This window comes from Peromyscus leucopus, chromosome 23 (assembly GCF_004664715.2).
Source record: "Peromyscus leucopus breed LL Stock chromosome 23, UCI_PerLeu_2.1, whole genome shotgun sequence".
Lineage (NCBI taxonomy): Eukaryota > Metazoa > Chordata > Mammalia > Rodentia > Cricetidae > Peromyscus > Peromyscus leucopus.
Genome location: NC_051082.1, coordinates 14,256,408 through 14,281,499, shown reverse-complemented (window position 1 = coordinate 14,281,499; position 25,092 = coordinate 14,256,408). Strand labels below are relative to the sequence as shown.

At 48.8% G+C, this 25,092-nt stretch overlaps 1 protein-coding gene across 11 annotated transcripts in view; it reads left to right on the top strand.

Annotated features, from left to right (window-relative positions):
- Positions 1-19,836: 19,836 nt before the first annotated feature.
- Kdm2b (lysine demethylase 2B) overlaps positions 19,837-25,092 on the top strand; it is a 127,444-nt gene continuing 122,188 nt past the window's right edge. For 2 of the 11 annotated variants that reach the window (XM_028885872.2, XM_028885868.2), the window contains exons 1-3: positions 19,885-20,085; positions 21,149-21,293; positions 24,289-24,367. In XM_028885872.2, coding sequence (XP_028741705.1) covers positions 20,053-20,085; positions 21,149-21,293; positions 24,289-24,367 — 257 coding nt within the window. In that variant the 5' untranslated portion in view covers positions 19,885-20,052. The other 9 variants (XM_028885866.2, XM_028885865.2, XM_037198700.1 and 6 more) reach the window with 8 other exon arrangements.

The window sequence follows — 25,092 nt, the reverse complement described above, 5'->3', positions numbered from 1 at the left end:
CTTCCTCTAAAACCTTTGGAGAAGGGTATTCCTCCCGACACATTGAGGAGATCAGGTAACCCCAGAGTGATAATGGCTACAGTTGGCTGCCTTCTGGCCTCCAGAGCTGAGACAATAAATCCGTGAACTGTGTGTGGTAGGGCACCCCTGTAATCCCCGAATTTGTGAGGCTGTGGTAGGAGGTAAGAGTTTGAGGACAGCCTGGTCTAAGGCTTAAGAACAAAATAAATAAATGAATGAATGGTTCTCTGAACGTCTTAGATTGCAGTATTTTCTTAGCAGCAACCTGAAGAGATTAATCTCGGGGACCCTAGAGTGCCCTAGAGAGGAGGCTTGAGCCAACCAGAGAGGTGGAATCCTCGTTTATCAGGGGGCTGCAAGTACATTCAGGAATAAGGAAAATCACAGCGCACTGGGTGAGGTAGCTGCACCTGGCTTTGGACTCCAGTTTTCATCAGTGTGTAACTCTGCTACTTTGGGCAAACATCCCAACCTGTCTGGGCTCCATCTGTCAAGTGGGAGTCACGGTGGCACCAGGCAGCCAGGGTGGTGACGAGCGTTTTGTGACAGAACATTTGTCTGGCAGTCGGCACAATGCTCAGTAAACGGCGGCTCTTCTCCCTCTCGTGGGCCGTGCTGGGATCAAAGAGCAAAGGCAGCCCCGTCTAACCCAGCTAACAAATTGGCTAATCTGTATTTACCAAGGGCAGTTCATCTCTGAGAATCCAAACAGGAAAAACAGGTACCAGAAGAAAGGAACAGATCTGGAACTGCTTTGAAAGAAACGAAAAGGCCTGTGGAGAAAGGAAAACTTGAGGGGCCGGACCCCCTGTAGGTTAGACACAGGAGCGGCCCTCCCTTCCAGGAGGTCCCACTAAACGGGCTCTTGTTCCTGTCTCCCGTTGGTCTGGTCTGTGCAGAAAGCCTGCTGGTTGAGCAGCCATTGGAGGGCTCCCAGCCATGCAGACCAAAGCAGGATAAGAGGATGGGATGGACTCGCAGGCCTGGCAGTGGGGTGTGGAATTGTACCAAACTCCGAGGCCTCATAGATCAGGTATAGCCGGGCGGCGGTGGTGGTGGTGCATGCCTTTAATCCCAGCACTCGGGAGGCAGAGCCAGGCGGATCTCTGTGAGTTTGGGGCCAGCCTGGGCTACAGAGCAAGATCCAGGACAGGCACCAAAACTACACAGAGAAATCCTGTCTCGAAAAACCAAAAATATAAATAAATAAACAAACAAACAAACAAGTAAATAAAATAAAAAAATCAGGTATAAAGATAGTATCTACTCAGGTAGCTGGGTGCACACACAGAAGACATACCCGTTTGGCCCAGTGCCTGGCACACAGTAGGCAGTGCCAGCTCAAGGAGTCAGCTGTCTGCTGCTCATAGGAAAAGGGGAAGACCGGAGCCCAAAGTAAACTCAAGGTACAAGTCCAGCATTAGCGTGGAGATATTTTTATCCAGACACCCATCCATCTGTCTTCTGTCCATTCTAAGCTGGTGAGTCCATCCGACTCCTTTTAGAAGTCCTGAGTCAGGGCTGACCACATCAAGTTCAGGATAGTAGGGAGTTTGGTCTCACAGCTCTTTCAAAAAGGTTTGGAATCTACTTGAATTTTTTTTTTTTGGGGGGGGGGGTTGGTGTCTCTGCGTTTAGCTGCTGTTGCCAAATTTCCCTTGCCTCCTCCAGTCTGGAGCTGGGCCACTTCCAGGATCTTTCTTTGTATAATTAAAAAGAAAAATAGAACCGTTGATGTTGCCAAACACGTATTTAAAGTGACACTCGGAGCTCAGGGCATTAACAATCAAAACGTTTTAAGGTTTAGATTAAAAGTCTCCGTACTCCGCAGTCTCCTGACCCTGGGATTTCTCTGGAGCCTGACTGCCTTTAATCCTCTGCCCTGGCTCATAAAAACCCTTTAGACGAAGGGTATTTATTTCTCAGAGAACTATTCCGGGCTAATCACATAAAAACACCCCGCTTCCCAGGAACACCCTGTCTAGTGCAGGTCCTGGGAACAGTGGGGTATTTGGAATAGCCACCTGAGGAGATACTCCAACCCCTTCCTTCATGGTGTCCTTCCCTCACGTTTCCAGTCCATCAGAAAACCCAGCCAATTCTGGTCCTCAACATGTCCTTACAATCAGAGCTCTTTTCTCCAGCCTCCTCTTGCTCACTGTATCCAGGGTGCCATCCCCATTCACCCGGATGTCAGCTGTCTCTTGCCCAACTCTTCTGTGGCTATTTTTAATTCTCCTAGAGCCCATTCTGTAAGAGCAACCAGAAAAATCTTTCAAAAAGGTACAGCATGCCGGGCATAGTGGCACACCTCCTTAATCCCAGCACTTGGGAGGCAGACACAGGCAGATCTCTGAATTTGAGGCTAGCCTGGTCTACAAAGGGAGTTCAAGGACAGCCAGGGATACCCAGAGAAACCCTATTTTGAAGATTGGAATTCATAGCTTCGTAAAAGAAGCCCAGAGAACATTTGTCTCTTCTACGACAAGACATAACAAGAAAATGCCATCAGTGAACCAGGAAGCGAGCAGGCCGCCAGCAGACAATGAATCTGAGGGCTTTGTTTCGAGGTGGGGCACCTCATGAAGTCCAGGCTGGCTTCAGATTTGTATGTCGCTGAGGATAACCTTGAATTTGTCCCCACCTGTGGTGCTCAGGAGCCAGAGGTAGGTGGATCTCTGAGTTCGAGGCCAGTCTGGTCTACTTGGAGATCCAGGACAGCCTGGGCTACAGAGAGAAACCCTGTCTCAAAAAAAAAAAAAAAAAAGAAAAGAAAAGAAAAGAAAAAGAAAAAAAAAAGGGCAGGTTCCAATATTTCAGAATTTCTTCAGGCCATGCTTCATAGTATTCCTTCACGCAGTCAAGAATTTAAGAAATGCTTACTTGGTAAGCTTGGTGCAAGTGATCTGTTTACTGTTCAGTTAGAGGAGTGTTGACTGAGCCCTCATTAGTTGCTAGGTCTGAGCTCATCATCGAATGGACTGTCTATCTGTCTATTTACCAAACATCTACTGGATACCACTCCTCCCCACCCCCACTCCCACCCCCGTCAGTATCTGGGTATACAGTAGATTCAGTGTCTGAAGGAAGGTTCCCTGGTCTTCGTGCTGAAATGCTCTGAAATGTAATAAATCACATACAGAGAAAAGGCTGTGATGTGGGTGTGCTTATGGTGCCTGAGACCCTGATCTCCTCGTACTGCTGGGTACCTTTCTCTGAGACTTCTCTTCTCACTTGGGAAACGGCTCTTGGAAGAGGAGGTCAGACAGGCTCTGTCTGCTTCACCTGCTTCTTGGTCTTTCGTGTCCCAGAAGGACCCTGCCTGTAGCACACACCTTCATCATCAAGGCCTGGGGTCTGGTGGCTGCCACCTTCTCCCAAAGCCTGTCACTCCTCCATTCATCAGGCAAGAAGAGGGCAGCAGCTGGGCTCCAAACCTGGCACTGCTGGCCGAGCGCCGAGCGCCGTCCGCCCTGCATTTGGCCTGACTTCCCTGCTTTGAAGGATTTAACTCTTCCTCCGCACAATCCCATCCATCCCTTGACTTTTATAACGGCAAATTTAAAAGGCGAATTTAAAAGGCGATCTTCTGTGTGTGTGTGTGGGGGGGGGTGCGGGGGTGCGTGCGCGTGTGTGTATGCGCACCTCGGAGGCCAGAGGTGGATGTCCTCTGTCTCGGTGGATCTCTCTCCTCTTCATTCACTGTGGCAGGGTCTCTCCCTGAACCCAGAGTTTGGGATTTGGCTAGTCTAGCTTGATGGCTCGCCCCAGGGACTCTAGCCTCTGCCTCACAAACGCTGGGATTTCAGGTGGTCCTCCACACCAGCAAGGCTTTTATGCGGGCACTGGGAATCCAAACTCTGGCCCTTGTACTCGCAAGGCAAGTAAGTACCTTGTTAGCCATGCCATCTGGCCAGCCTGGGAAATTAAAATTTTTAATTAGGGCTAATACATTAGGTGTACATAGAAATGGCTACGAGTCAAATCCTCACCACAGTCACAAAGCTTTAGCGCCATATGAAACCCCCCCCCACCCCCCCATTGGTACTAGGGATGGATGTGTGTTTTACCACTGAGTCCTGTCCTCTGCCTTGAGACAAGGTCTCTCAGGCTGGCATGGATTCTCGCCACCCACTCATCCTCCCATTCCTGGTCTCTCCTTCTCTCCTTCTCTCTCTCTAAACCTATGGTGTGCAAGCCTTTTAATCCCAGCACTGAGAGGCAGAGGTTAGCGCCAATCTCTGAGTTCCAGGCCAGCCAGGACTCGGTGATAAGATCCTGTCTGTTTTGTTTTGTTTGAGACAGGGTTTCTTTGTGTAGTTTTTTTTGGGCTGTCCTAGAACTAGCTCTGTACGTAGAAATGACTATGGATCAAATCCTCACCACTGGCTGAGACCCTGTCTTTAAAAAAATTTTTTTGACCTGGTGGTAGTGGCTCATGCCTTTGATCCCGGCACACAGGAGGCAGAAGCAGATGGACCTCTGGGATCTCGGTGAGTTTGAGGCCAGCCTGGTCTACAGAGCTAGTTCCAGGACAGCCAGAGCCACACAAAGAAACCCTGTTTTGAAAAACTAAAATAATACAATTTGTGGACATGAATGTGAGTGTGTACTTGGCAAGATTCCTTGTGCAGACGGCAGAGGACAGCGTGTGGGAGTTGGTCCCCTCCTTCCACCATGTGGGTCCAAGGGATAGCGCTCAGATCATCAGGCTTGGTGGTAACTGCTCTCACCTGCTGAGCCAGCTTGCTGGCCCTGGCCTGAAACTCTTCGGTCTCCCTGAGTGTGCAGATTATAGTCTTGTGCTAACCTGCCAAGCCTCCCTTCTTTTTATTTACAGTATGATATACATCAAGAGATGGTTCAGTGGTTAAGAGCACTGACTGCTCTTCCAGAGGTCCTGAGTTCAACTTCCAGCAACTATGTGGTGGCTCACAACCATCTACAGCAGGATCTGATAGCCTCTTCTGGTGTACATGCAGATAAAGCACTCATATACATAAAACAAATTGTAGCCGGGTGGTGGCGGTGGCGTCATCATCGTACGCCTTTAATCCCAGGACTCGGGAGGCAGAACCAGGTGGATCTCTGTGAGTCTGAGGCCAGCCTGGTCTACAGAGTGAGATCCAGGACAGGTCCCAAAGCTATACAGAGAAACCTTGTCTCAAAAACAAACAAACAAACAAACAAACTAAAAAACTAAAAAAAAAAAAAAAAATACACATCATAATATGAAAGGTAGTTTTAACCATTATAAGCACGTACCACCACACCTTGCTTAATCTTTCCTTTCCTTTCCTATTTTATTTATTTAGGTTTGTTTGCTTGTTTTTGAGACTGGGTTTCTCTGTGTAGTTTTGGAGCCTGTCCTGGATCTCGCTCTGTAGACCAGGCTGGCCTCGAACTCACAGAGATCCGCCTGGCTCTGCCTCCCGAGTGCTGGGACTAACGGCGTGCGCCACCACCACCACCACTGGAGTTATTAAAGATGGCTGTGAGTTGCTATGTAGGACCTGAGAAGAGAACTCCATCCTCTACCAGTGTAACAAGTGCTCTGAACATCTCTCCAGCCTTCATTTATTATTTATACATTGTGTGTGTGCGTGTATACTTGGACATGAGTGTAGATACCTGTGGAGGCCAGAAGGGGTCATTGGAACTTTGGAGCTGGAGTTATTTATAAATTGTGTGTGTGTGTGTGTGTGTGTGTGTGTGTACTTGGACATGAGTGTAGATGTCTGTGGAGGCCAGCAGAGGGCACTGGAACCTTGGAGCTGGAGTTACAGCTGGTTGTGAGCAGCCTGATGTGGATGCCGGGAACTGACTTCAGGTTGTCTGCAAGAACAGTAAGCGCGCTTCACTGTCTAGCTACCTTTTTAAATGAAAACAAACAAAACCCACTGGTTCGTACATTGCCATTTACTGTGGCCTTATCTGTAAAATGTCAGTTTAGAGCATCATTTATAAAGATAACTGTAACCTTATGTATCAATTGCGTTTGGTAAAAATCTGCTCATCATCGTGGTCAAACTGGGTCAATGGGTTACTTTTGAAGCCAGACATTATGGTGTAGCAGTTAATCCCAGCAGATGGGAGGAGGAGGCTGAAGAAAATTCAAGGTCATTCTTGGCTACATACCGAGTTCAAGACCAACTTCAGTTACCTAGTACCTACTCTCAAATAGAAGGTAGAGTGTTTGCTAGTCATGCATAAAGGCCAGTACTAAAAAGAAAGACAGAAAAATTAGGAAAAGGTAGACAAACAAACAAACAAAACAAAACAAAAAAACCAAAAACCCTACTTTTGGGGATTATTGTCAAGCAAAAAAAAAAAAAAAACCTACTTTGGGGGATTCTTGTCAAGCCAAGTAATAAAAATGTGTACAAATGTGGGTACAAGCAGAAATGGGCACAATGGAGTTCTGAGATTATAGACAGGAAGAAACACTCACCACATTCCCCTAGATTCTCACAGACAGAAAACTGTTGTGATCTGTGGTTATCACGGTGTGGGAATTTCTCCTAAGTAATAAACCAACCCGTCAATTCTCCAGAATCGACAAGGCATACTAATGCAGTTCTGACACTCTACGGGCTGGGGGTATTGCTGACGGGTAGAGGGTACGCTTGACATGGGTCAAATCCACTGTACCACGAAAGAGGAAGTCCCAAAACAACAAAATGGGTGTCTAGTATATTACTGTCATCCCAGTGCCTGGGAGGCAGAGACAGGAGGATTGCTACAAATCTGAAGTCAGACAGGTCTACATAGCAAGTTCTAGGTCAGCCTATGTTACAAAAGAGACCCTTTCGCAACAAAAAAACAAAACACGACATAAACAAAATCAGACTATCTTTAATAGTTGGAGATCACTTCAGACCCCACTTGTGAGAGCTCAGTCCCCGAGCTGATGTGTGATGCCAGTACTGAGTCCCAGGCTGTTTTACCCGTGTTTCTGAAGGACCCACTGCAAACCAGGGTTCTATTTATTCATTCATTTATTTAGAAAATTTTTTCATTCATCTTATACATCAATCAGAGATCCCCTTCTTTCCCTCCTCCCACCCCCCCAGCCTTCCTCTCCCAACCCACCCCCCCACCCCCACCCCCCGCTCCCAAGCCAGGTTCTTACACCTCTCTTAATTCACGGAAGCTTGCCGGCATTCACCATTTGGTTACCAAGGGCACGACCAAGAACATAGATGTAGAGCATTCCAAAGAAGGCTGCTGAGGCCGTGAAACCAAGAGCCCTCCATGACCAAAGGAAGACGTTCTCCACAGGGTGACATTTACTCCATTGCGCTCTATTTTCCTAAGGATGAGATGGGCAAGCAAATCAATGTTTCAAAGTTAAAACAACGAAACAGGACAAAAAATACAGATGAAAGGACTGACCTCGTTTGTTTGTTTGTTTGTTTTGTTTTGTTTTCTGAGACAGGGTTTCTCTGTGTAGCCCTGGCTGTCCTGGACCTCGATTTATAGACCAGGCTGGCGTCTCACTCAAAAGATCCACCTGCCTCTGCCTCCCGAGTGCTGGGATTAAAGGCGTGGGCCTGGGTACTACTTTCTAGTAACTTCATTTTGGGCTTTGTTTTGTGATGCTGGGGATGGATCCTAGGGCCTTGAACATGCTAAACAAGCAGCTGTAGCCCCTCCTTAGGCCCCTCCTGGGTTTTTGGGATGATATTTTGCATACCCACGATTGATTAAATCACTTGTCATTGGTGACCAACTTTACCTTCAGCATACTGTCCCCGGTCCCCAGTCCTGAGGTAGCAGGTGGGCCTGAAAGTTCCCACCCTTTAATGTTGCTTTAGAGATTCTGGTCACCTAGCTCCCATTTCTGAAGCTCCCAGGAGGCTGCCAGCAGCACTCAACTCAATTAGCATATAAAAAGACAAATCACTTTGGAGATTCAAAAGCTTTTTGAAGTTGTAAGCCAGGAAACTGGGATGAAGATCACACATATTTCAAAATATCACAAGTGCTAAGCTTAAAAAATTAGAACATAAACATATGTGTATGGTCTAAAAATAATTTATCTCCATCAATCTAAGAAAGAAAATATTAATGGCTTGCAATAGCCCCAAGGGTGGAAAAACAAAAGATGTCCATCAGCGGATGAATAAGAAAGTAAAATGGGGTGTATTGCTGGCCGTGGAATAGTTGACAGAAGGCAAAGGGCCATGCCTGTAATTTCAGCACTCGAGAAGCCAATGTAGAAGTATAACTATAAATGTAAAGCTATCCTGAGCTACAGAGTAAGTTCAAGGCTAGCCTGGGCTATGTAGTAAAGCAAGAGGGAGAGACTGTCTCAGAAACAGAAATAACCAACAAAAATAAACACAACAACAACAACAAAACCCCAAACAACAGCAAAACCACCAAACCAACAAGGCAATGGAATATTCAGCCTCAAAAGGAATACCAGCACTTGGGAGACCAAGGCAGGAGGATAGGAGGCCTCAGCTATGCATTAAGACTATACTGGAGGCCGGGCGTTGGTGGCGCACGCCTTTAATCCCAGCACTTGGGAGGCAGAGCCAGGCGGATCTCTGTGAGTTCGAGGCCAGCCTGGGCTACCAAGTGAGCTCCAGGAAAGGCGCAAAGCTACACAGAGAAACCCTGTCTCGAAAAACCAAAAAAAAAAAAAGACTATACTGGAGCTGGAGAGCGCTCAGTAGTTAAGAGCACTGGCTGCTCTAACACAGGACCTGGGGGGCGGTGGTGGTGGTGGTGGTTGTGGCGGCGGCGGCGGATCTCTGTGAGTTCGAGGCCAGCCTGGTCTACAAAGCGAGATTCCAGGAAAGGCGCAAAACTACACAGAGAAACCCTGTCTTGAAAAAAACAAACAAACAAACAAACAAAAAAAGGGGGGGGGTTGGGAATTTAGTTCAGTGGTAGAGCGCTTGCCTAGCAAGCACAAGGTCCTGGGTTCGGACCTCAGCCCTGAAATAAAAAAATAAAAAACAAACAAACAAAAAAACCCCAGAGGACCTGGGTTTCATTCCCAGCACCCACATGGTGGCTCACAACTGCCTGTAACTCCAGTTCCTGGAGACCCGACACCCTCACATAGACATACATGTGGGCAAAACACCAATGCACATGAAATAAAAATGAAAAACAATTATATATTAAATCGTCCTCAAAAAGAAGCAGATTTGACAGATGTTACAACTAGATGAATCTTGAAGATAGGGTAAGTAAAATAAACCAGACACAAAAAGATACAGTATGGTTCTTGTCGTCTCCAAACTAGTCAAATTTAGAGACAAAATGATGGGTACCACTAGGGATGTGGGAAGGAAGAATTGGGGATAGTTTTTGATGGCTATGGAGGTAGGGTACGGGGGCAAGCCTTTGCTAAGGAACCAGGAGGTGAATTCTGTCTTAAATGCCTCTGTAAATAGGGACTTTGATACCCTCCCATCAAATTACTCTCCTTCCATGCTTCATTCCCCTTTCATTCACTTTGGACCCCAAAAGCCTATGCTGTACAGCATAAGCTTCTCAGTTTCTCCTCTCCTTCCTTTTTTGAGACAGTTTCTCGTAGCCAAGGCTGGCCTTGAACTCCTGGTCTTCCTACCACCACATCTAGCGTTGTCTGTTTTCTGTGGAATCCAAACTAAGATAAGCTGGGCAGTTCGCACACTCTCCCACTGATGAGCATCTGACCTGGTTCCTGTTTTCTTGGGATTGTAGTGGAACGACTGTGTACCCTTGTTGCTTACCAGGGTTTCTCCAGAATGTGCTGAGCAGTAAGCCTGCTAGAGCCTAAGCGACATGGACTTCCAGCTTCACCGGCCATCACTCAGTTCCCTACAGCTAGGCCTGACGGGCCCTCTTTCTGCTCCCCCAGCACAAGTACGTCTGTTGCGTCAGCATCTGTGGAGGGCACTTCTCCAGCACAGCGTAGCTAAGCTTCTCTCTCCCTTAGAGTCCAGCGCTCCCCATCAGATCCTTAGAAGTTTTTCCTCACTTTGACCCAACCACAGACTGGGTCAGTCTTCCCTACGTTATGTCCCTGTAAGAAGTATAACAGCATGCTGATAGTGATTGCCAAGCATTTGAGAGGAGTCAGCTTGATCCTCGATGCTTGGCAATCACACACACACACACACACACACACACACACACACACCCTTCTTTGCAGTATTGATCTGGGCAACTATTAAGACAGACTGTCTCCCAGACTACACTGTCAATTCCTGAAAGCAGTTAACCACATAGGAGGCAATTGATAACTGTAGGCCATTCTCTATTGTAACTCATTTGAACTGTAACTTTTCTAGCTAGCATCTATCACGACCACCACAGGGTCTTACTATGGTAAGACCTGGTTGGCCTGGGACTTGCTACATAGATCAAGGAGGCCTCAAAGTCACAGCCATCCACCTGCCTCCGCCTCCAGAGTGCTAGGACTGAAGGTGTGAGCCACCATGCTTGACACCATGTGTGTGCCTGGTGCCCTGTGGATAAGCGAGTGTTGGATTCCATGGAAAGGGAGAAATGACCATGAGCTGTGGTGTGCGTCCTGGGAGCCAAACCTCAGTCCTGTACAAGAGCAACAAGTCCCCTTAGCCACTGAGAGGTCTGTCTAGTCACTCATACGTTGTCGTCAGTAGACTTGGGTTGGGATCAGTGGTGGAACTTGCCTTGGGTTCTATACCTAACAGTGAAGGGGGTAAAAAACCAAAAAACATCTACTGGGGTCGAGATAACATCATGGGCCGGGCCATGGTGGCACACGCCTTTAATCTCAGCACTCAGGAGGCAGAGCCAGGTGGATCTCTGTGAGTTCGAGGCCAGCCTAGTCTACAGAGCAAGATCCAGGACAGGCGCCAAAGCGACACAGAGAAACCCTGTCTTGAAAACACAAACAAACAAAACCAAAAAAGATAACAGTATGGACATGGTCTCTCTCCTCAATTACAGATTCAGGCTAATAAGCATTAACGGAGTGTGCCGGGCTACGATGTGTTTTAGGTGCTTAGCAACTCCGCGTTGGACTCCCAGGTCCCTGCTAGTTGGGAGTTTTACTGTCATGAATAATGATGACCAGTGTTTGTTGAGTGCTGAATGTGTGCCCGACACTCTGGGAGTGCTTTAGTATCTCATCCATGGTTGTTGGTTACCAGACAGTTTCTCTTATGACCTCCCGAGTCCCAGGAAGGTCCGACAGTGGTTCCGGCCTGCACAGCTACTAAACCATAAAGACAGGACTTCTCAGCCAGCGTTTTCAAGTCGTATCTCTGAGTTAATTACATCGTTTTCAGTTAGATTCCAGAGATCGATTTTCTTTTCCAAATTTTTTGACACAAGGTTTTGCTATGTAGCCCAAGCTAGCCGTAAACTATTGTGCGTGCGCACATTTGTTTTTTTCAAAACATGGTCTTGCCGGGCGTTGGTGGCGCACGCCTTTAATCCCAGCACTCAGGAGGCAGAGCCAGGCGGATCTCTGTGAATTCGAGGCCAGCCTGGGCTACCAAGTGAGCTCCAGGAAAGGCGCAAAGCTACACAGAGAAACCCTGTCTCGAAAAACCAAAAAAAAAAAAAAAAAAAAAAAAAAAACCATGGTCTTACTATGTAGCCCAGACTGACCTCGAACTCAGAGGAGCTACCCGCCCCTGCCTCAGGAGTGCTGGGATAAAAGGCGTGCGCCCCCCACTCCTGGCTCTGCCTCAGCCTCTCAAGTGCTGGCATTATAGGCATGTGCCACGACACCTACCTCACAGACTGAATTTTTTTTAAAAACCACATTTTAATCTTTTATGAACAGGTGTGCACGCGCGCATGCGCGCGTGCACGCTCTGGAAGGTCAGGGTAACTTTAAGGAGTAGGACCCAGATGGAACCCAGATTGTCAGGCTTGGCACTAGGTGTTATTACCTGCGGAACCATCCCTCTGGCCCCATTTTAAAATGTTTCATCACAACGGCAAAACAGATACTTTTTAAATTTAATTTGAGACAGTTTCTCTGTGTAGCCCTGGCTGTGCCAAAAATCCACTCTGTAGCCCAGGCTGGCCTCGAACTCAGAGATCTGCCTGGCTCTGCCTCCCGAGTGCTGGGATTTAAGGTGAGCACTACCACCGCCTGGCTGTAATTCCAGCTGAGGATGAGGAATTTAGGAAGGCTAAGTTTCAAAAGAAAATGAGAAAAAGTGTTGGGGACATAGTTCAGTATTAGAACGCTTGCCTAGCATGTGCCAGGCCCTGGGTTCACCAGCACAGGAGGAAAAAAAGTCCATACTGAATTTCAATGTTTTCCCTCCACCACCCCATCTTTTCTGCTTTGTCGTTATTCCCTAAGCAACACAACTATACTGCTGTAACACCCATTTACCCAGCAATTAAGTATTGGGCCGACAAAATAATCTTGAAATAATTCAAAGAATACCAGGAGGATGGGGGGGGGGTGGAGGTTCTAAGTAAACACAACTTTTTTTTTTTTAATACTTTATTTATTATGTATATACAGCACTCTGTCTGTACATCTGCCTGCAGGCCAGAAGAGGGCACCAGATCTTACTACACATGGTTGTGAGCCACCATGTGGTTGCTGGGAATTGAACTCAGGACCCTTGGAAGAACAGCCAGTGCGCGTAACCACTAAGCCATCTCTCCAGCCCGTAAACGCCACCCTTATAGGACTTGAGTATCCTTGCATTTTGCTGTCTGGAGTCCTGCGTGTCTGATTCCCCAAGGAAACCTCAGGACAATCGAATGTGCTGAGCATGAGAAGGTGGCAGGAAGTAAGATCCCCAAGCAGCATCTTCTAGAAGGATGTTAGCGAGGTGGCAGCTATTAGGAGGACACATGCAGAGGGGGAGGGACCCGCAGGTGCAAAGGCGTGGGGTGGGGGAGGGCAAGGATGTCTAGTCAAGGGACTCAAAACACCTAGAGCAATGAGGTCAGGCTAAGAGCCACTACGGCTGGGCAAAGAGCTACTCCATCCTCCATATCAGTCTCCCCCTGAACCTTAACCTTGGAAGAAGGCAAACTGTTAGGGTAACGGTGCCCAGAACGCCAGCTTCATTGGAACAGCATCACTGGATCAGCCCTTTCCTAACACTGGCTCGTACAGTACCCCTGTGACTAGAGCATGTTTCTTCTTACAACCTCCATTTTACAGGGGAGGCAGCAGACTGTCCAGCGTCTTTTATCTTGATGTACTGTCTCGAGGTTTACATTGTTCCTTTATGTAAATGGTTTCGTTCTAGCAGGTGCCTTCCACTTGAGATAATATGCATAAAAGCCTCGTTTTCTTCTTTTTTTTTAATAGAGCCACCTAAACACAAGGCATTAGGAACTGGTTGGACTTCTGGCTCTCTCTAGTTCAGCCTGTAGGAGTCAGGAAACCCAGGAAAGGGCAATGGTTATTGCCAGAAGGCCAAGTGGCCTCTCAAAATTCCCCACGTCTATTCTGGGTCTCCCTCTGGGGCAGCTCTTAAGATACCATCTTCTGCCAAACAGTTTGTTTCTCAGAAGCTGCAAGAAGTGGGAGGTTAGTGTGTGGGGGGGGAACCTGCATCAACAACTACAAAATCCCCTGCAGCAGCCTGAGCTGCACAAAGGGTCTGAGTTCTGAACAAAGGGCTGGGTGAGCCTGGAAAGTAAAGGCTGACATCCTCTCTCCAGCTGTGAACTGGGGGTCTGAGGGCTGCTGCAAAGGTCATCTGTCTCCACATCTTCAGGGCAGGAAATGCTATTCAATCCTTCCAGTGACTGATCACTTTACAAGATGAATGGAAATGTCTCCACCATGGGTCTGTGTTCTGACAGCGCACAAAGTGAACCAAACTTCTCCCCCGGGCCTCCTACTCAGCGAGGTCAGCTGATTCCTTGTCTTTAAAAAAGTTCAAAACTTTCATCCAGGCCATCTGTCCCCTGGTATTCCGGTGGTAGGAGAGATCCTGTCTCCAGGGGCTGGACCCAACGACAGCACCTGAGGGCGGGAAGGCTTTCGGAGGCCCTTCTGTTTCTGCTTCTTCTTGCAAAGTAAAAGTAATGCAAAGGGCACGGTAGGCCCTCAAGGGTTAACTGCCAGCCTTCTGGTCCATCCCTCAGAGACTGTCAACCAGTGACAGCTGAGCATGATGAAGTAATGCCTGCCCTTTCGTTTCCATTGGCTACCATACATGTCCATCAACCCCAAGATGCAAGTTTTGAAAGAATCTTTGAACTTTTATGACTCTCTTCCCAGCGTTAACCCTTTAGCTCATCTGTGGTTTCAGGGGTTCTTCCCATCCTTGCTGATCATCACAGCACATCCTTACACAGGAAGAGACAGGCTGAAGAGCAGGATTCTGTGTAGAAAGTTAAACTCTTCCCCCCAGGGCCAGGTCTGAAAGTCTCTGGACAGTTTTGTTTTTCCTTTTTGACTTTAATCCACAAGGGACTTTTAAAACACAAAATAAACAATCACTTGAACAGAAACAGCTTGGTCTGCTGGTAGATTAAAACAAAGTGTATTTTAAATTACAAAAGTAATACAAAGTAGAACAAAAACTTGTCTAAGATTTGTTAGTGTTCGGTCTTGCACACACAAGCTTTTACTGTATTTTAATTTCTATTTATGCCCCCCCACTCCAGCCCCACCCCCGCCCAGTCCCCTAGCATGCTGTGGATTGAACCCAGAGCCTCTACACGCTGGCATGAGCTCCATTCCCATTCCTGAGCTATACCACTAACCTGGAATTCATTCATTTCTGAGTAGGTTTCACGTATCCATGGTACAGAGCTGAAAAGGCGCTATAGCATATAGAACGAAATTAAATCCCTCAGATCTGAACCAGGCAATATTCATATGTACACATGGCTAAAGTTTCACAGTGTATCACAGAATAACTTCTCATGTTTCTTTTCCCCATTGGTGTGTCTTTCCAAAGAAAATTCAATGCATATAAATGGTTAAGGTTAGTCAAGCAGTGGTGGTGCATGCTTTTTTTTTTTTTTGGTTTTTTCGAGACAGGGTTTCTCTGTGTAGCTTTGCGCCTTTCCTGGGGCTCACTTGGTAGCCCAGGCTGGCCTCGAACTCACAGAGATCCGCCTGGCTCTGCCTCCCGAGTGCTGGGATTAAAGGCGTGCGCCACCACGCCCGGCATGGATGCTTTTAATCCAAGCTCTTAGGAGGCAGAGGCAGGTGGCTCTCTGTGAGCTGGAGGTCAGCCTGATTTACAGAGACATCCAGGGCTACACAGTGAAACCCTGCCCCCCCCCAAAAAATTTATTTTTTTAAGTATAGACCTGTATATAAATCATCTTTGGTTTACCCAAGTAGTGATCAAAATTTAGTATTCTCTATCTTGTTTTTATTCAAGGATATCATCAGGTCATTCCATGTAAGCATATATTCTCTTTTCAATGCTGAAGATCAAATCCAGCATCTTGATTTAATTTTTGTGTGTTTTTGATAGGATCTAATTATGATTGACCTGGAATTCTTCACACACACCCACACACCCACCTGAGCCTCTCAAATGCTGAGATTAAAAGAAATATGCTACCATGCCTTGTTCAGGCTTTGAGTTATAGTATATGGTCCCTGAGTCTATCCATAGGATGTATATTATCCTTTTAAAAGTTATTTTTAAGATGTGGGCAGGTGGGCCAATCCTATCCAACTGGTACCCAGCGAGGCTCACAGGCATTGGGAGCAAGTACTTTGAAACCTAGGGCTGTAGAATTTACATTGTCCCATATGTGCTCTTCCATACAACCTTTGCTGAAAACTTGGCTCTGTATACATTCAGTTAATGTTTTGGGATAGTGGATTACAGAGATGCATAGTGGATTACAGAGATGCTAAGCCAAACCGGACCTTGAGTCATGCATAAATAGCCTGGTGGTACTTTAAGAGCAATAGTGGGAAATACCCCCAAGGCTTCATTGTTTTAAGTTTTCTGTTTGCTTGCAGCTCTGGGATTGGATCCAGGCCCTTGCATATGATGCTAGGCAAGCGCTGTATCACTGAGCTATACCCTAGCCCATTCGTTTTTTTTTATTTATTTGGTTTTTCAAGACAGAGACTCTGTGTAGTGTTTGGAGCCTGTCCTGGAACTCACTCTGTAGACCAGGCTGGCCTCGAACTCAGAGAGATTCACTTGCCTCTGCCTCCCGAGTGCTGGGATTAAAGGCGTGTGCCACCGTTGCCCCATTTTTTATTTTTGAGACAAGTTTTCATTATGTTGCCCAGGCATGCACTACCATGCCCAGCTTAAGTCTGAGTATTTCCGCTACAAGTTTATTTTAATAGTAGAGTGAGTTCTTGGTTATAATTCTGGAGTCACTGGGTTCCATCCCTTGCGCGTACACACACATGAGGGGCAACTGTAATCGACAGCATAGGTATATATAATGTTCCTATCTGTTCTATGTCATAATCCCACAGGCAGGCTTACACAGTGGCCAGGCACATGGATCCTGGATTCCTCCAAGCTCTCGGTTCAAATCCTGTAACCACGGTATCATTGTGGTTAAATAACTTAGCATTTCTTTGAGCCTTAGCTATAAAGGGTAAGAAACTGGCAAAGATTTAAAGAGACAGTTGATATCAAGGGCTTTGCGCACTGTAAATTCTTCAAAGCCTGGAGCGAGAAGCTGCAATAGTCCCAAGACTTGGGAGACAGAGGCAAGAGGCTCTTGCAGAGTTGGAGACCAGCCTGGTTTACATAGCAGGTTCTAGGCTAGCTAGGGCTAGGTCGGGAACCTGCCTTACAAAGAGGAAAGCCAAGAGCTAGTGTAACACGGTATGGTAACTTTTTTCCCAGTCCAGAAACCCTGGCTTCTGAGGGCTCTATCGGGCATCAGTCATCATCTTGTTAAGCGGTTGGTCTACTCCCAGCCAGCCCACTGTGTGTGTGTGTGTGTGTGTGTGTGTGTGTGTGTGTGTGTGTGTGTGTGTGTGTGTGTGTGTCTGTCTGTCTGTCTGTCTGTCTGTCTGTCTTTGGACACTGAGCTGCTTAGCTAGCTTGTGAGGATGGATGAAACAATCGAACCAGTATAACACAGACAGGTAGGATCTCACGGAGCCTTTTCCCCAGACCAAGCAGGGAGGTACAGGAAGTCACTGTTACTTTGTTTCCAGTGGGGCTGACTTGGGTGTTTTCCTTCATTAAAAGTGCATCTTTTCTCTCCCTTCACCTAGTCCAAGCTCCTGCGGGACAATCAGCCAAAGTTACAGCTCCAGGGTCTGGCCCTTCCCCCTTTGGTCCAAAATAACCTCCTCCCCCACTTGGAGCGAATGCTTGGAATTCTTTCAAGCGAGGACAGAGCCTTTCATCTGCCAATTACTGATAAAGAGAAAATGCAAATATGTTGCAGAAGGTGATCCATCAAGGGCCCAACGTTTATTGAGTGACCACTGGGACCCAGCAGAGGGGTGGGCATTCTGGGGGAGTCAAAGGGGAACAAACTGCCACCTGGCCCATTCTTCTCCTAGATCTGAGGTTTGTAAAGGGAGGGGATTAAATCAGGTGACTAGTCAACAACCCCATCCCACTCTGGACAAGCCAGAACTCCCCATGGATGTGATAGATGGACTTAACTGCTTTTATACCAAGGTGGCTAACATGAGACTTTTTCCTAGTGCCAGCATTTGGGGGGGGGGGGTTACGGGGACTCCAGGAAGCCACAGGGGGAGAGAGGAGAGGCTCAGGGAGGGAGATGGAGGGGGCTCTCAAGTGTCCTAGTCAACAGTTTTGCTTTAAGCTTGCACTGAATCTCAACCCAACCCCCTCCTTTAAGCCAGGTCTATTTCATTTTGAAGCATAAATGAAGCTGGTGAATGTTTGAAAAGGGCAGGCTGTGTGATCGTGGGTGAATGGTTTTGTCTTCTTGATCCCAGCCTCTTGGTTTACAAAACAGAGTTACAAGGCAACAAGACCTTTGCTTTAAAACATTTTCTTACAAGAGGCAAATAAAATGATCTATGTTCTTTTTTTTTTTTTTTTTTTTTTTTTTTGGTGTTGAGTATGGAACCCAGGACCTGATGGTTGCTAGGCCCAATATTCTACCACTGAACTACATCCCAGCTGGTCCCTGGTTTTCAACAGAGGGGTGGCTAGAAAGCCTGCCTCCTGGATGCAACTGAAAGCTGAACCAATGTAGATGTGATTTCAGTTTGACAAAGTTTGATGTTTATTGCCTCATCCGAATGTAAAAGATTTCTACCGTTAACCTGTATCGATGGAATTAAAACAAGCTTCAAAGGGTAGCTTTGGGGACAGGCAGAAAAAAGGACAGCCCGATAGGGTAGGAAATTCTAACGTGAGGGAGGGAGGAGCACATTATCTCTTAGGGTGACCAATTCTGAGTTGTGGCTCACAGCTGATCTCAGGTAGCAAGGCCACTTCCTCCCCACATCTGTCTGAGCTAGCTCTTGTAGACACTGGGGCAAGAGACGAAGAGCAGCAACCACCCAGATTCATCATTTCCTGAAGCTAGGTTTCCCAATGTGCAGCCTGACCGGCTTTAACGTGTGCACTGGGCAAGAAGCTGCCATTGGCCATCGCAGCGATCTCTCAGAGTATCCCTGGTGCTGTCATTAGGCCTAGCAGGGCACAAGAGGCTGCTGGGTGGGAACTGAGTTTAGGGCCAGCTTTTCTCATAGCTAAAATGGACCTGATTTGTCCATGTTGGAATTACAGGATCACTCAGGACCAATTCTGCACTACTCAAGGGGACAGAGGAGCATCAGGGGATCTGATACTCTGTACATATTTAGAGGGTGCCCCTACCTCTGCTGAGAAACAATATGGATTAATCTAGGTGTGCTACCTCAGAAAGTCACGAACACCCCCACTTTACTCTTAAATTGCCACACAAGGAGCTTACCTTTCGCCTGCTTGTGAGCGGCATTAGAGACGCTGACTCCGATTCTCTTCCCCTCCTGTGTATCGATTTATCTCTTCTCGGCGAGTATAGAGACTTTTTTTTTTTTTCTTTTCTCGCCCAACTTATTTCAGAGCTCTTCCAGCCAGGCTGTCCGAATGAATGAATGAAAGGCCGTCTTCCGGTCAGATGCAGTCTGAAAAGGCTGTGGACTGGCTGTATTTCCTGTACCTGTGCGTGTGTGTTATTATTTCAGTCTCGGGAGCTTAAAAGTTAGGCAGTCTCTACAGATACAGAGCTGCACCAATTTCTTCCTGAGCCCCTCAGATGCCTCCTCCATATGGCAGGTTCGCAAATGGATAGGGGTCTGGGCAAGCTGGCCCCTCCCCCCCCAAGGCATGCAGTAGGAAAGCAAACACAGAAAAAAGAAATTATACGTACAAAATACTTTGAATCTAGGTCGCCAGCACAGGTAATGAGGAGGGGTAGACTCAGGAAGAGAGGGGCAGCCGTGGGTAATCCGAGTAAGGGGGCAGGGGCAGAGGTGGGGGGTCGTTTTGGGGGGTGCCAGGCCCCGGGGGCTTTCACGCCAGCAGGCTCGGCTAGCATTTCCGTGCCTCCCGCTGAGGCCATCCGTGCAAATCTGCACCTCCCTCCCCACCCCCCTCCTCCCTTTCCCTCCCTCCCTGCCCCGCCATCTCTGGGATGCGCCCGCCGCCTGCAACTCAGCCCTCCAAAAGTCAGCTCCCGGGCGGCGGCGGCGCCTGCGTGCAGAGGCGCACTCGTGACCCAACAACAAAACAGCGAAGCCAAGGCGCTAACGGCGCCGGGTGCGTCCCAGGCTCCCTTCTGGCCCCACACCTCCTACGGCTGTGGTCCCCGACACCCCCAACCCGAGCCCCCCTTCTCCCCAACTAGCCCCGCCGCGAGCTCCGAGCGCGATCTGCAACAATGTTTACGTTCCGGGGATTATGACGTCGACGCCTCCCCCCCCCCACAACTGCTGAAAATGGTTTCCTAGGACTTTGCAAACGGATCTGCTTAAGTGTTGGTGCAAAACTTTGTAGATATCGGCTCTGGCTTGCTCTATTTATTTATTTTTTGGTTTCTTTTCTTGTCTTCCCTCCTTCCCCCCTCCTCCGCCAAAATGCAGGGGGCAGGAGTGTTGACAATTAATTGGTGAACTCTCCTAAAAAAATGGAGGCAGAGAAAGACTCTGGAAGAAGATTGGTGTGTAGCTTTTTTTTTTTCCCCAAATCTGTATCTGATATATGATCGATTTATTTATTTATTTATTTTGGTTGTCTCTTTGCTGCCTTTCCTTTCCTTTTCTGTATTTTGCAAGAGGACCGGAAAAAAAATAATAAATTGCATGCAAAAGGAAGCAAGCAGCTTACTCCTCCAGTCTCTTGTGAGGCTCAGGGTCTCAGACACTTATGTGGGGAGGAGGTAGCGCCGAAAGGCGTGGAGGGGGCTGAGCGGGCTCCGGGGTTCGCCCGGGATCTGGGGGGCTGCGGGGCTCGGTGCTGGGCGGCGGAGGGAGGAGGAAGAGGGATGCGGGGAGTGGTGGGGGAGACTCCTTAGGAAGTGAGTGTGCGCGCGCGCTCGTGGGGAGATGAGGCAGCTGCTGGTGCGTTTTGGGGTCTCTGATGGAAGCTTTGTGGTGGGCCAGCTGCCTCTCTCTCTCCCCAAGCTCTTAACCTTCCCCCCTCTCCTCCTCCTCTTGCACTAGCGGTCGGTCGGCGGGGGCGGCTAGGGTCTCAACCCTTCCGTTTCAGCTTTCCAGCTTTCCAGCGGCTCCGGAGCGGCTCCAGCCTTAGAAATGCCGCCGGCCCCGGGTTCCGGCTTCCCGGGTTGGCCGCTGTGGCCGCCGGGGCTGCTGTTACCGCAGAGCCGGGCGCTGCAGCGGCTTCTCTCGGGGCCTACATCTGCCCCGCCAGCTCATGCCCCGAGCCCCCTTCAGGGGTTACATAACCAGGCTCCCTGTGGAGCGGGCAAAGCTCGGGACATCACTGGGGTGGGGGCCAAGGAAAGCCCCCAAATAGCATTTCCACGGCTTCAAACGATGCAGGAAGCGAGTGCTTCGTGTACAGACAGCTGGGCCTTGGGGGGTGTGAGCCCCCTTTTTCTGCTTTTCAGCATCTTTTGGCATTTGCGCAAAGTTGCTCGGATTGCAGTGCTGGGGTGCAGTGGACGCGCGGCTCTTGCACCTGTTTGTGGTGGGCCCAGGGTGAGAGGAGCCCCCCCAAGTCCTCTCAGTAATGTCCCGGGTTCTCTGGTTGGGTCCCCGCAGCGTGCGATTGACCGCCAGAGATACGACGAAAACGAGGACTTGTCGGACGTGGAGGAAATCGTCAGCGTCCGTGGCTTCAGCCTGGAGGAGAAGCTCCGTAGCCAGCTCTACCAGGGGGACTTCGTGCATGCCATGGAGGGCAAAGGTGAGGCGCCCCCTCTCCGGGGCTGCACTCTGTGCAGAGGGCCAGCGCGCACGTGGGGAGGGAGCTGCCTGTGGCTGGGTTCGTATTTCGCGCCCGCGTCCCCCATTCCAGGGGATCCGGTGACGAAACGAGATGGAGCACTGGGGGTGGGGGGGTTGGTAAGGGAGGAGGGCAGGCAGGAAGAAGGCTGGGCCTGACGTGGGCCTAGGCCCTGATTGTACCCATCACTAACACTAGGGTGGTCATTGCCAAGGGGCTAGCCGATTGAGAGGGACCCGGGGACAGATACTGGGACTGAGGGAGGACGTGAGCGCAGCATCCTTCCTCTCCCAAGCCGGTTGCGCTCCCTGCGAGAGGTGCAGTGCCTGGCAGGAGCCTTCTCGATGTCCTTGGGAACATCGGGGTGAGGGCTGTATGCTTGAAGCCACCCATACAAACCCCTGTCATCCTGGACCCTGAGGGTTATGAACTGGAACGGGCTTCGGGACTGGAGGTAGCAGCACCTTCGGTCGGGGTTACGCCCCTTCGAGGCTTCCGTCTGAGCCTTGGGGTCGGTCCTCCCTGGGCCCTGCCCTGCGGGATTGGAGAAGGGACTAGGTGGGCTGTTGGGAGTTGTTGGCTCTACACCCTCCCGCATTCCCAAGCTTGAGGCCTCTAGCGCTCCAACCGTGAGAGTCAGTCCAAATAGTGGGGTCTAGGTTATAAATGTGATGAATTATCCCATCAGGCCTAAAGATAAAAATCTCTGCCCCTTGGCAATTTGAATGGAAGACTTAGGTACCCCTCTGGAAACAGGGTCTTTTCCCATGCCTGAGAGGAGAGCGCTGTTTGCTCTTAGCCTTCCCTGGGTAGAGCAGAAGTTGGTTGGGCAAGCTCCGGTTTTGGAGGGGACCTCCTGGCTTTGGGTTTCTCCCAGGCTCTCCTACTGACAGTATGGCCCGGGAGCGTTTCTTAGATGTGTGCCTCATGATGCTCCTGTTTGAGGGGAGGCTTTAGGAGCCCTGAACCTCCCCAGCCAACATCCTGGGGGTCCTATGTGGACCCTGGTCCCAGAACCTTTCTTGGCTGGGGGAGCAGCCCTTGCTTGCCCAAGCCTTCCTAGGGTGTGTGGATTTTTTTTTTTTTTAAAGTTTCCCTTCAATTACTCATTTTCCATTTTGTGTTTTCCCCATCCCCCTTGGAAACCCCTGTCCTCTCAGCCAGCGGACGGCAGGGGAAGTGCCTCCCTCCCGCAGGTTCTGGTTGAGTGGCTTGAGGCCTAGAGTTAGCCCTGGAGGAGACTGTCCGGGCTTTGCATTTTTGAAGTTTCTCTTTTGTGCTCATCGCCTCCTGGGGCTCTGGTGGAGTTAGGGAGAAGTGGGGGGAGGGAAGAAGAAAAAAAAAATTTTTTTCTTTCCCAAGAAATTTCGCCCCAAAGCAGGGTGCCAGCCCCCAACTGCATTTTTATTTTCTCTGTATAAACGGGATTTTAATTCTCCTTTTCTTCCTCCGCTTTACGGAGCTTGGCAGAACCTATGAGAAAACAGTATGCAAACTCTTCCTAGTCAGGAATCCTCAGGCCAGGATTTGGGAGCTTTTTCTCAGGCCCATTTGTGGAAGCTGAAACTGTGGGGGTGGGCGGGGAGTGGGGGGTGTGTGGGCTGGGAAGGTTACCATCTAGGGAACTCTAAAGGGCATCCTTCTACTGATGTCCTGGCTCCTTTCAAAGGAAGAGGGCTTCGGGGGTTTTGCTTGTTCATTCAGATCTGACCCCCAAACTGGAAGGAGGAGCTGAAATACAGAGGGAACCCTTAGCATGGCTTCAAAATAGAAGCTTCGCAAACATCTCCTCCTTTAAATCCGGAGGAATCCCCATTCACTGGGAGCCCCTGGGGATCGGAGCCTCCGGGGTCAGGGCTTTCCCCGATCTGGGTTTTGTTCTCTCTCTCTTCGGAGCCTGTGGCTCTGGCCTCCTCCTCCCCCAAGGCTGCCCTGGTGAACTGTTTCCCTGAGGCTTCAGTTAGCTCCAGGACTCGAGGACTCTAGATCTTTCTCCTTTCTGACCAGATGGGAGAGAGGACCCTGTGCTCTTGGTGCCTTGAGTTAGTCAGCTGATTTGGGGAGGAAAGAGGGTGTGTCTCAGCACCCCTCACCTCCATCATCAGGGAGATGGTTCGGTCAGAGCCACACTGGTTTGGGCATTGAGGGAGGGAAGAAACAGGCAAAGACAGAGGGGCTTTGGATAGGATTTTGTGGGTGGGAGTCTGTACCATGCAAACTGCAAATAGAAAACTGGTGAATTTTTGGGTGTGTGTGTGAGGGTGGGGGCTTCCTGTGCTCTGTCTTTACAGTTCGCCAGTTCATCCCTCCTGGTTATCCAGTTGAAGCAAGTATTATGATGGGCTCCAGCAGAATTTCACTATAGGAAGACAACAAAGCTGTGCCCGGTTCTCTAGTTATTTTGGCACCAAATACATAGTTTCCAGGGAAACCGGCTTTCCCCCTCTCCCCTTCACTATGCAGGATATTACAATAAGATTTTCACTGATGTTCAGCTACAATGAGAACCCTCCTCCTGGTCTCTATGGGGCTTCAGATCCTCCCAGGTAGCATGCTTTAGTTTCGCAGGTTTTTTTTCGGTCTCAACTCAGCCTGGCATGTGTTTGTGTGTCCCTATTTCTCAACAGTAGCTGGTGAGTTTTCAGTATAGAGTTCTTGATAAATCTCCTCCCCAGCCCTGGCTGGCCTTGGGCTGTTCATTGACAAGTTGGGACCCGTGGGGCATGCAGAGAATGAGTAAGGCAGAAGAGCTGATGGAGGATACTGCTTGGCTTTGCCTTATCTATCGTCTTATTTTATTTCTCCGGAGGTTTTTTTTTTCCTCCATCTAGCTGGTACCTATATCTAGTGTATATGCCTTCTTTATTGTTTTTCCCCTCACCAATGGGTTGTGGGTCATTTGCTTCTCAATAATTTAACCAAGTAATTGTTTTTTTTTATTCAAATATCCAAACAGATTTTAACTATGAGTACGTACAGAGAGAAGCTCTCAGGGTTCCCCTGGTTTTTCGGGACAAGGATGGACTAGGAATCAAGTAAGTTGCTAAATTAACGCTCTCTTCCCTGATCTTCCTCCTCCCTGTCACAGTTTCTAGCTCGGGATGGGTTCTCTCCTGACGTCTTCTCCCTACTCAGCCCTTCTAGAAGGACCTTTTCCTAAAATCTGAGAATAGCTTCTCCTTGTTTAAGATCTGCTCGAGGAGAAAAACTGTCCAAAATGATGTTTTTCAGGAATTGGGGAGAGAAGTCCTAGGGCATTTAAACGGTGATGGATTTCTCCCGTCCCCATCTATCCTGGTCATTTAAGTAGTGATGGATCTCTCACCCCCTTCTGGTCTATCCTGGTCCCATGTAGCAACTTCCTACCGAGCATTGTTCCTCTTTTCCTTAAATCAGAGTGTGGGTAGTGAAAGGACTGGCCGTCCGCTGAGCTTAGACTGGAGCACCAGGATGCATGTTTTCTCAACATACTCCCAATGTGTGGGAAATGGGTCTCCTTCTATGAAGGGGTGTGTGTGTGTGTTTCCTCCCCCTTTCCCTGCCTGCCTCTATCTATCTGATATTCTGGAGGAGAACTGCCAGTGTTCTGGGCTGGAGAGAGATGGAGGCAGGCTGGAAGAACAGGTTCCACTCCTTGGGCAAGGATAGGGAAGAATAGGCCACCTCCCTCTCCAGCATCTGTTGCCAGGCTTGTTCACGTATGTTCCCACCAGAGGCATGAGACTTTCAGCATCATCTTCACTATGCAGTCCTGACTGGC